This window comes from Schistocerca gregaria, chromosome 6 (genome assembly GCF_023897955.1).
Source record: "Schistocerca gregaria isolate iqSchGreg1 chromosome 6, iqSchGreg1.2, whole genome shotgun sequence".
In the NCBI taxonomy this organism is placed as follows: domain Eukaryota; kingdom Metazoa; phylum Arthropoda; class Insecta; order Orthoptera; family Acrididae; genus Schistocerca; species Schistocerca gregaria.
Genome location: NC_064925.1, coordinates 126,247,993 through 126,260,399, shown reverse-complemented (window position 1 = coordinate 126,260,399; position 12,407 = coordinate 126,247,993). Strand labels below are relative to the sequence as shown.

Here is a 12,407-nt window from a genome sequence, read left to right as displayed (position 1 = left end):
CCTAATGCAAGCAGTTACTCGGTTTGGCATTGATTACACCGTTGTTAGACATCATACTGGGGTGTATCAGGACAAATTCTGTCCAACTGTCGCTTTAGATCGTCAAAACCCCAAAATGGTTACAGGGCCATGCCGATAATGCTCCAAAATTATCCAACTGAGGAGAAATCCAGCGACGTGGGTGGGCAAGGTAGGGTTGGGCAAGCACAAATACAAACAGCACAAATTCTCATGTTGTGCGGGAGGGCGTTATCATGCTGAAAAGTTAGCCTGCGATGGCTTGTCATGCAGGGCAACAGAACGGGGGGTATTGTCAACGTAGGGTGGTGCGGACTGTCCATAAACCAAGCAGCATGGTATTGGGCAAAGAGAGGTAAAAGAGAGAAAATAATCGAAATAATGAGTGTCCAAGTAGGGGAAAAAGCTGCAATCAGAAGACGGGGTGAGGGACTACGGCAGGAGCAGTGGAATCGGGTTGAAACTGGGCGCAGAATGTACGAGTTGCTGTAGGATACGAGGGAGCGCCTGCAGCTCAGGAACCAACCAGAAGACTGCTGCACTTTCTCACCGGACATGGACCGTGTGCGGCATATTTATGCCGGTTCAGGAAGCGAGATACACCATCGTGTGACTGTGGCACCATACAGGGCACTCCAGACCATGTGGTGTACGAGTGTTCCCTTTTTGACGACGTAGCATGACAGCTTAGGCTACAGTTACGCAATCGCGACACACACGCTCTGCTCGGGCAACAGGACACTTTCGAAACTCTCAGTGAACAAGCAAACGAAATATCAAAGACTCAAAAGAGTTTCTAAGGAACAATATTAATTAGAATAACAGACCGATCAAGGTACCATGCACCTGTCCTGCACCGCCGGCGCGTGGACTTGGCTAGCTGTCTTACAGCTGGGATCCGCCACGTCTCGGACTTTAGGGGAGGGTGCATAAATCACTGACAGAGACAACGCACTAATTACGACAGTAGTAATATGAATTCTAGGTTAGATGTAGATTAAGACAGGATAAATTATTAGCAGGAAACTGCGGCGAATTTCAAAATTTTGGGTCAACCCGGTGCCAGGGACATGCCCACTGGGATTAGCTAGGTGGACACGGCCGACAACGTAGTTTTGTGTATCACACTGGCAGACCTGGAACGCTGCAGGTAGTGCAGACTAGTTCCTAAGTATTTGTATAATTTCGTACAGAATCAGAAAACAAATACTAGCGTATTACCCATGCAGACAGCTTAGTAGAAAAAGTAACATGTAAAATGGATAATGATAGCTTAAGCAAGAGACGGCCATAGTGGAGTAATAACGTAACAGAATACAAATCCTGTAGTAAAACAATGTAGCGACAGTAATTGTAATGTATACGTAGAATTAGGACCCATTAATGAGTGAGGTAGTGGGTTGTTCATGTATCAAAGTGCTGTTTTGAAAACCATTACCTCACAGACGCTGCGTTATGGCAGTGGGCATTGGCATCCGGATACAAACAATCTTCATCTTGGTACTGTTTGTCTGCTGTCTGTAGTACACAAAGCTGTACAACATATTTTCTTAAACGAAATAAGGGGACCACATGCAAAGCACAAGAGGAATTCATTGTGTAACACCATCTCCTCCATACTTCACAGTTGGCTCTACACATGCCAGCCGCGGTGGCCGAGCGGTTCTAGGTGCTTCAGTCTCGTCCCACGCGGTCGCAGGTTCGAATCCTGCCTCGGGCATGGATGTGTGTGATGTCCTTAGGTTAGTTAGGTTTACGTAGTTCTAAGTTCTAGGGGACTGATGACTTCAGATGTTAAGTCACTTAGTGCTTAGAGCTATTTGAACCATCTCTACACATGATGGCAGGCAATGTCCTCCAGGCATTCGCCAAACTCAAACCCTTCCATCGGACAGCCACAGGGCATAGCGTGATTCATCAAATCACTCTTTTCCACTCACACACTGACCGGTGAATTCACTCTTTACACCACGTCCAGTATCGCTTATGCTGCTCGACAGTTGTATCCGATTCTTCCCTACGCACAGTCGTTGTGGAATCTGGGCTGCTGGTACCATTTAGGAACAGGGAGTCGTCTTTCCAACTGGTTTTAGGCGACAGTTTACAACCACCCTCCGCAGTGCTCGACTATCCGTCATTACGTGAGGTCTGCCACGTTCTGGTTGTTCCTTGGAGTTCCAACTTCAAAATCACATTGCCAAAAGTTGACCTGGGCAGTTTTAGAAGGGTTGAAATGTTCCTGATGGATCTGATACTCAGGTGACATCGAATGACAAGTGCACGGCCGAAGAAACTGAGTTCGCCTGGCCCACACATTCCGCTATTACTGGTTCTCTAGTAACAGCAAAATACTCCGCCCCACCTTTTATACTGGCGGATCCACCTCTCGTAATATTTGGTGATCAGTTCAGGTTCATATAGTGGATTACGGATACTTTTGTTCAGATATAATGTGAGTGGACGCAGAAGAGTAATTTGTGGAGGGTCGCAACATATTAGACAGAATGCTCAAACAAAGAAAAGATGATGACGCTCATATCACATTTCATGAGCTCAATCACGATTGCCTGCCGGTAGGGATGAGTTATTCGTTGCTCATTTCAAGGTGGATGACGTTACAACATGTTATAATTTGGAAATTTGTGGTACGTTCCTATGGGACCAAACTGCTAAGGTCATAGGTCAATAAAGGTTACACACTACTTAATCTAACGTAAACTAAATTACGCTAACGACAACACACACCCCCATGGCCGAGGGAGGACTCGAACCTCCGACGGGGGTAGCCACGCGAGCCGTGGCAAGGCTCCCCAAACCGCGCGGCTACCCCGCGCCGCCACGTTATAATGATATAGAACTACTACTAGCACCAATAAATGAGTTTATCTATTGAGAAATCAAAATAACTCACGATGGCAGAAGGAGAGAATAGGAAGAAAAAACATATTGCACTAGATCCCACAAAAAACAGCCTCATTGTATTTCAGATTACACATACCAATCATTTAAGAAATAGCCATGGTTATATTTGAAAATTGTGTAACTGTCCTCCACGTTATTGTTCGAGACTTTCGTGAACGTTAAATTTTGAAGATCCTGTGTGTTGTTACCTGAAACATTCTTTCGTATATTCTGGCGACGGTATTTTTACGTGAACAACATGATGTTTAAGATATATGGTAAACCTTGTTTTTATATAGTCATTTCAAAAGTTCAGATGTAATGCTGGTTTTTGTTTATATTCGCTAGGCTTTCCGTCCAGGCGCGAAGAGAACACTTGTTCTGAAGAAAGTGCTGACCTTCCCAGCGTACATCAACCAGACTGCCCACTTCTGCTGGTACGGCCAAGAAATCATAGACCAGGTACGTGGTGGAGTCGACTCATTGTTGATGACTGGGAGATAATGTGACAGTTTCGTTAGATGGGTGGAGTGTTCATTAGCTTAATTTTATAACTATATGAATTTCCTTCCCAGTTCACAAACAAGCCAGTGAAATTAGGTTTTCTGTTAATTTCCGTGTGGGTACTTAGCGAAACATTACAAAGTGAAACGTACAAACGATCAAATTAGTTTTACTGTTGACTCCACTGTAGGCACTTGGTAAAACATTATTTCACGAAAAAATAATTAGTGTAGCTTGTTTCACTAATTATTTAGTACTCTATGATTAGTGATGTATTTTTGCATGTTTAGTATTAACAATACACTTACTAAGCATAATTTTTTTAGCTCCGACTAGAAAATATAACAGAAGGAGTAATTTAAAAATTTCTACTGTTGCTTCAGTGGACTGTATGAATAACAGACTGAACTTTATCCGTTTGCCAGCAACAAGAGGCTACGTCTCTGTAGGAGATATTCCATGTCCTGAGGGGATCAAGAAACTATAGTAGGTTTTATATGGTGATATGTTTGCGAAAGCTCATTTAGACTACGTTTTTCGGAAAATGTATTCCGTGTACAATCATCACACACTCACAAATTAATTTTAGGTCTAGAGTTGGGTGACGTAACTATAACTTGTGGAAAACATCATGAAATACCTTTCTGGGTAGTAAAATTGAGCCCATAGGTCTTTGTAGATATTCGCCGTCCATCTTTTCGATAGCGTCGGGAGCTTCCACGAGATTAAAGGGATTTCTCAAAATATGTTCAAATGTGTGTCAAATCTTATGGGACTTAACTGCTAAGGTCATTAGTCCCTAAGCTTACACACTACTTAACCTAAATTATCCTAAGGACAAACACACACACCCATGTCCGAGGGAGGACTCGAACCTCCGCTGGGACCAGCCGAACAGTCCATGACTGCAGCGCCCCTGACCGCTCGGCTAATCCCGCGCGGCTAAAGGGATTTCTCAAAGGAAATGCGTTATCTATGTACTGCTATGACTGTCAGCAGCCGGCGGCGGTGACCGAGCGGTTCTTGGCGCTTCAGTCCGTAACCGCGCGACTGCTGCGGTCGCAGGTTCGAATCCTGCCTCGGGCATGGATGTGTGTGGTGTCGTTAGGTTAGTTAGGTTTAAGTAGTTCCAAGTTCTAGGGTGCTGATGACCTCAGATGTTAAGTGCCATAGTGTTCAGGGCCGTTTTGTTGACTGTCAGCAATGGAGGAGTGTGTCCGGCAACTGCGGCGATGAAATTGCATGGAAGTTGTCGTTATTTAAATGTGTGTTTTGCTTGACGCTTTCCCGAAGGACTGCTTGTAGAAATGGATATCAGTCGAGACGTCACACGGTTCGTCGCATTAAATATTGTGGGGATCTCACAAAGGCATCTGACGTCGACTGCCAAACATTTCTACAAATGTGCTTGCTTTGTAAAATAGTGGAGTCCAATTCCAACCTAAATGTGGTATAATTCGTTCCAAATTTTCCAAAAAGTAACAGAAAGTGTTTTTAGTCTCGGCAAACCATTTAACTGTTGAAGGTCACGAAAACTTCCAGGTAGTAGAGACTACGGAAAGTACAATTCATAAATAGTTTTATGTTGATGGGTAGGCATGTTCAAATGGCTCTGAGCACTATGGGACTTAACATCTCTGGTCATCAGCCCCCTAGAACTTAAAACTACTTAAACCTAATAAACCTAAGGACATCAACACATCCATGCCCGAGGCAGGATTCGACTCCTGCTACCGTAAAGGTCACGCGGTTCCAGACTGAAGCGCCTAGAACCGCTCGGTCACAACGGTCCGCGGCAGGCATGTTGACTTTGCACTGGCCAACATCATACCAGCATGTGAGTGAGCCGTGCGGCGTGATCGATACCTCCCGCACTGTAGGTTGCAAACAGTCTGCTCGTGAGAGGATCTTTTGTTGGCGGACTGTTGGCAAGAGAGACAGGTTCCTGCGCCGGCAGTGGTGTAGGGATGGGGGGGGGGGGGCATGTCGACGCTGTGAGGTCGTTATGAGCAGGCGTGCAAGTTCCAATGTACTTGTTTCTTCGGGAGGCGTGGCCGGCACTTCCAGCGCAGGGATTTTTCTAATGGGGTTCTGAGAGTCGGCGTTGCGGGACTGAGCGATGTTGCTGTTGTCGCCGAATGCCTGTCGGTGGTAGTGCTGTCCCGGGCTGCGTCATGTCTGCATCTTCCTTGGGTTCCCAGCTTGTGAACGGAGCCCCGAGATTGCCGCCGCTTACTCCAAGGTGAGCATCGCTTGTGACAATTCTCGAAAAACCCGTTTCTGTCGATGGCAGGTTGTTGCGTTGGAATAACTTAATAGCTTCCTCGCCTCGTGGTCTGAAGTTGGTAGTCATACGGCCCCAAGGTTATCGATCGGTTCTTTGCTAAAAGAACCACCAACGCGTGCTCAGCTCTCCCTTAGAGCAAATGATTTGCCTATTAGAGTTCTTTCTTCTCAAGAAAACTGTAGGCGCCTTACTTTAATTCAAGATTTAGTGGCAGTGACTAGTCATTTTAAGGCGTAGTGGTGTGGTCTGTGATGTAAGTGGGATCTTGTCTTGCATCTCTTTTGGGTTAACAACAAAGGTCCGCTCTGCCTTATAGCAGTCACCCTATTTGTATGGAGTAGCATAACCTGTGTTTTCAGGTTCAAATGGTTCAATTGGCTCTAAGCCCTATGGGACTTAGGCCTAACATCTGAGGTAATCAGTCCCCTAGACTTAGAACTGCTTACACCTAACTAACCTGAGGACATCACACACATCCATGGCCGAGGCAGGATTCGAACATGCCACCGTAGCAGCAGCGCGGTTTCTGACTAAAGCGCTTAGAACCACTCTGCCATGGCGGCCTGTTTTAAGGTTCCACAGCCATCTTACAGAAAGGCCGGTAGTAGATTGTTTCATGCTCAAAAGCAGAAGATTGTAACATCTGCTACGTTTCTGGTTTAATTATTCCAGTATCTGTATTCTAAAGATAAGTGAAGTGCCTTAAATTCTTCTAGGCTGTCAGGTTAGCCTAGTATGGTTTGCATAGCGGCTGTTAACGTGGTTGGTGGCTTGCGGACGCTATTTTTTAAGACTGCTTTTACATGTGTTAATGTGATTTAAATATTTTATGTGTTCAGTGATTTAATAATTTTTGAATTTTGCTGTACCCGTATTTGTATTTCCCTTAAGTGAGATATCACCAGGGCGGGCCAAAGGTTTATTGTTGTGGTTTTTTTATAGTCTAAGAGAGCTTTGCTATGTGTGTTTTAGGAATAACACTATTTTTCTTGTTCCGTTGACCCGGGAACTGGTGACCGAGATATATATGTCTGAGCCTGTTGTGTCGCCTGCGCCCTTGCGCCACGATCTGACGTCGGCCTGATCAATTGTAATTTTTTCATGTTTGATATGCTTCATTCTCGCGACAAGAAAATCTTGAAGCATCGTTGAAGATTAAAGTGAGGCTCAAGTAAAATTTTATTCCTCAAAGTATGTTCGTGCTAAAGAAAAGAGACGTTAATATTTCGTGTTCTGTAAGATTTACAATGTCCTAAAGAAAACAGACATGCTTTGGGTTCTTTGAAAGCTTGTATTGTTCAAAAGAAAAGACACATTCATTCTTGGACCCTGTAACATTTTAGAAAAGAGTTTTGATTTTCACTAAACTGGTTGTAAATATTGCTAAGTAATAAGGGCTGTTCTGTGTTTCCCTCCCTTCGTCTAGGATCTCACTGCTAGTGTCGTTTATCGTGGTATACATCCTTGTTGACCGGATCAGTAACGCCAGTAGTCAACAGGCAATCGAAATTAGGCTGCACATATATGGTCAGGTGAGCATTTGATCATTTCGACAGCAGCAGAAAATGGTATAACGGGGGTAGCATTCGCACTGAGCAGGAATGTGGGGAAGATACGGAGATAGTGTGAACAGTTCAGTGACACTATTATCCTCAACATAATCGACAGCAAACCAACGTCAACTCATTTGTTCAGATACGAACGCTGACGTCACAAGCAGAAGATGAAGAGATTCACGAAGAACATGAGGACATTCAACAGTAGTACAACATGTAAAGAGAGATGAAAATCTAGTAATTATGAGGGAATGATGAGAGATTTACGTAGGAATGAGAGAAAAGGGAGACTAATTGACGTCTGAAATATACACTGATCAGCCAGAACATTATGACCACCTACCTAGTAGACGTTATGTCCACCTTTATCATGCACAACAGTTGCGACGCTCCTGACATGGAAGCAATGAGGCCTTGGCAGGTCGCTGGAGAGAGACGGAGCCACATCCACACGCACATATCACCTAATTCCCGTAAATTCCGGGGAGGGGGTGGGGTTCCACTGGGAGACGACAGGTTCGCCTCCTCTCATCGGCAAGAAGAAGAAGGTATCAGGATTCATCAGACAATGCAACGCTCTGCTACTGGGCCAACGTCCAGCACCCATGGTTATGTGTCCATTTTAGTAGTAGTTGCCGTGGTCGTGGTGTTAACATTGGCACATGCATGGGTTAGAGGTGGTTCGGTGCACTGTACTCTGCCCAGCACTAACATTTTATCTTAGTTCCGACACAGTTCGCCTCCTGTCCTGTTTACCCACCATGCCCAACCTACGATGTCCGAGATACACTACTGGCCATTAAAACAGCTACACCAAGAAGAATTGCAGATGATAAACGGGTATTCATTGGACAAATATATTATACTGGAACTGACATGTGATTACAGTTCCACGCAATTTGGGTGCATAGATATTGACGAATCAATACCCAGAACAACCACCTTTGGCCGTAATAACAGCGTTGATACGCCTGGGCATTGAGTCAAACAGAGCTTGGATGGCGTGTACAGGTACAGACGTGTAGCCAATGGCACCCCATACCATCACGCCGGGTGATACGCCAGTATGGCGATGACGAATACACGCTTCCAACGTGCGTTCACAGCGATGTCGCCAAACACGAATGCGACCATCATGATGCTGTAAACAGAACCTGGACTCATCGGAAAAAATGACGTTTTGCCATTCGTGCACCCAGGTTCGTCGTTGAGTATACCTTCGCAGGCGCTCCTGTCTGTAATGCAGCGTCAAGGGTAACCGCAGCCACAGTCTCCGAGCTGCTGCTGCAAACGTTGTCGAACTGTTCGTGCAGAAGGTTGTTGTCTCGTAAACGTCCCCATCTGTTGACTCAGGGATCGAGACGTGGCTGCACGATCCGTTACAGCCATGCGGTTTAGGATGCCTTTCATCTCGACTGCTAGTGATACGAGGCCGTTGGGATCAATCACGGCGTTCCGTATTACCCTTCTGAAACCAACGATTCCATATTCTGCTAACAGTCATTGGATCTCGACCAATGCCAGCAGCAATGTCGCGATACGCTAAACCGGAATAGTGATAGGCTAAGACCGACCTTTATCAAAGTCGGAAATGTAATGGTACGCATTTCTCCTCCTTACACTATGCATCACAACAACGTTTCACCAGTCAAGGCGGTCAGCTGCTGTTTGTGTATGAGAAGTCGGTTGGAAAGTTTCCTCATGTCAGAATTTTGTAGGTTCCTCCACCGGCGCCAACTTTGTGTGAAAGCTCTGGAAAGCTAATCATTTACATAGCACAGCATCTTCTTCCTGTCTGTTAAATTTCACGTCTGTAGCACGTCATCTTCGTGCTGTATCAGTTTCAATGGCCAGTAGTGTATATAATGACGAGTGACCGCCCAACGTCTAGATACGGTTTTACATTGCTTTCATCACGTGTTGAAGACACACACCAAAACAACTCCTCGAACACCCCAAATGCTTGTGCCGTGCCTCCGCCCACCACACTGTGTCCTCGGTCAAACTCAGACAGATCTTGCGCTTTCCCCATTTTAGACATGGACCGCACGCTCACTGATACTACACGGTGTTTCAAAAACGACCGGTATATTTGAAACGGCAATAAATACTAAACGAGCAGCGATAGAAATACACCGTTCGTTGAAATATGCTTGGGACAACAGTACATTTTCAGGCGGACAAACTTTCGAAATTACAGTAGTTACAATTTTCAACAACAGATGGCGCTGCAAGTGATGTGAAAGGTATAGAAGACAACGCAGTCTGTGGGTGCGCCATTCTGTACGTCGTCTTTCTGCTGTAAGCGTGTGCTGTTCACAACGTGCAAGTGTGCTGTGGACAACATGGTTTATTCCTTAGAACAGAGGATTTTTCTGGTGTTGAATTTCCACCGCCTAGAACAGTGTTGTTGCAACAAGACGAAGTTTTCAACGGAGGTTTAATGTAACCAAAGGACCGGAAAGCGATACAATAAAGGATCTGTTTGAAAAATTTCAACGGACTGGGAACGTGACGGATGAACGTGCTGGAAAGGTAGGGCGACTGCGTATGGTAACCACAGAGGGCAATGCGCAGCTAGTGCTGTAGGTGATCCAACAGCGGCCTCGGGTTTCCGTTCGACGTGTTGTAGCTGCGGTCCAAATGATGCCAACGTCCACGTATCGTCTCATGCGCCAGAGTTTACACCTCTATCCATACAGAATTCAAACGCGGCAACCCCTCAGCGCCGCTACCATTGCTGCACAAGAGACATTCGATAACGATATAGTGCACAGGATTGATGACGGCGATATGCATGTGGGCAGCATTTGGTTTACTGACGAAGCTTATTTTTACCTGGACAGCTTCGTCAATAAAGAGAACTGGCGCATATGGGGAACCGAAAAGCCCCATGTTGCAGTCCCATCGTCCCTGCATCCTCAAAAAGTACTGGTCTGGGCCGCCATTTCTTCCAAAGGAATCATTCGCCCATTTTTCAGATCCGAAACGATTACTGCATCACGCTATCTGGACATTCTTCGTGAATTTGTGGCGGTACAAACTGCCTTAGACGACACTGCGAACACCTCGTGGTTTATGCAAGATGGTGCCCGGCCACATCGCACGGCCGACATCTTTAATTTCCTGAATGAATATTTCGATGATCGTGTGATTGCTTTGGGCTATCCGAAACATACAGGAGGCGGCGTGGATTGGCCTCCCTATTCGCCAGACATGAACCCCTGTGACTTCTTTCTGTGGGGACACTTGAAAGACCAGGTGTACCGCCAGAATCCAGAAACAATTGAACAGCTGAAGCAGTAAATCTCATCTGCATGTGAAGCCATTCCGCCAGACACGTTGTCAAAGGTTTCGGGTAATTTCATTCAGAGACTACGCCATATTATTGCTACGCATGGTGGATATGTGGAAAATATCGTACTATAGAGTTTCCCAGACCGCAGCGCCATCTGTTGTTGACAATTGTAACTACTGTAATTTCGAAAGTTTGTCTGCCTAGAAATGTACTGTTGTCCCAAGCATATTGCAACAAACGGTGTATTTCTATCGCTGCTCGTTTAGTTTGTATTGCCGTTTCAAATATAACGGTCATTTTTGAAACACCCTGTACGTACAGCGTGCGTGTGGCTGACTACAAGTTATTCCTCGCCAGATGACGTCGCTATCGCCTGGACGGGTTTATATAGACAGTAGATCGGTGGTCATAATGTTGTGCCTCATCAAGGTACAATGTGTTTGTTTTAATTTGGAACAACTAAATATCTAGAAAACGACGAATCGTACGAAAAAAAGTTTTGGATGATATGTTAATGTCAGTAAAGCGGCCTTCTCCTAACCATTCATCCTGCTTGGGCGGGGTCAAGATTGAATTTTTATTACACATTCGAATCCTAAGCCGAAAACTATGTACTGTTTAATCACACCATTGTTTCCCACTCGTGGTGTCGCTGTAATCGACAAATATCAAGCGTGCCTTCTTTTGCAATTAGGAGCCCTTGCAATTGATCCTAGAATTCATTAATGATGTAAATGTAAGTCTCTGCATTCTAATGGTTGATATTTACGTCCGAAATTTACTTTAGTGCTGCGGATTTGATTTGACGGTACAATACGGTTAGCCGATTCTACGTCTCATTAGAAATTACGTTTAGCGTGATCCAGGAACAACGACGTAAATGTAATAGTTTTCTGTTCCCATCGGGATGCTTGGTATCGGTGAGACTCCTTGCCTTTCATCATCGGCGTGTTTGATTTCGGTGAGTCCCCTCACCTTTCACAATTGGTGTGCTTCACTTCAGTGGTTTCCCTTGCCTGCCACCGCTGGGGGTGCTTGAATTTAGTGAGTGTCGATGGCAGGTGCGCTCTTCACTACTACTTCAGGGACGTTTCAGCTTATTGTAATGAGTATTGAAAAAATATTCCGCTAGGTCTTATTCTCTTTATTTTCTGTGCGATCGGCCAGTTAAAAAAAAAATGGTTCAGACGGTTCTAAGCACTATCGGACTTAAGATCTGAGGTCATCAGTCTCCTATACTTAGAACTACTTAATCCTAACTAACCTAAGGACATCACACACATCCATGCCCAAAACTGGATTCGAACCTGCGACTGTAGCAACAGCGCGGTTCCGGACTGAAGGGCCTAGAACCGCTCGTCCACAACGGCCGGCGGCCAGTTTCAAACTTGGCCATTTTCAAGCACGTGCTTTTAAGTTTTCAGCTCATTTTCCATTGTAATACATTGTTGGTACATACGGACAGGAATATGTCCACATGTACCATCTATGTATTACAATCTAATACGTGCTTGAAAGTGACCTAAATTTGAAACTGGTCGATCGCACAGATAATAAAAAGAATACAGTCTACTTGAACCCTGTTTTCATTCTCAAATCACGTTGAGGTTGTGGACTCCCAGAAAAATATAATTTTAATATCGTTGGAATGGTTGTGGTTTGTATTCCGCTGTTAGCCGCGTACCGGCCAGCACGAGAGTTACGTCAGTTGTATGGAAACACACACTGAAATCAATCACTTTGATGACGGGGTTCGAGGGCGCCCATCGAAATCAAGCATTTCAATGCTTACCTCAATAAATCCCATAGGGACAGAAACCTACGTTACCCTGCAAGTAGCCTG

The 12,407-nt window shown here is 45.1% G+C and overlaps 1 protein-coding gene across 1 annotated transcript in view; it reads left to right on the top strand.

Annotated features, from left to right (window-relative positions):
* LOC126278760 (odorant receptor coreceptor-like) overlaps window positions 1-12,407 on the top strand; it is a 126,148-nt gene that overhangs the window by 102,594 nt on the left and 11,147 nt on the right. The window contains exon 6 of the mRNA XM_049979036.1: window positions 3,268-3,381. Within this exon, the coding sequence (XP_049834993.1) occupies window positions 3,268-3,381 (114 nt within the window). The remainder of the gene's footprint in view (window positions 1-3,267; window positions 3,382-12,407) is intronic.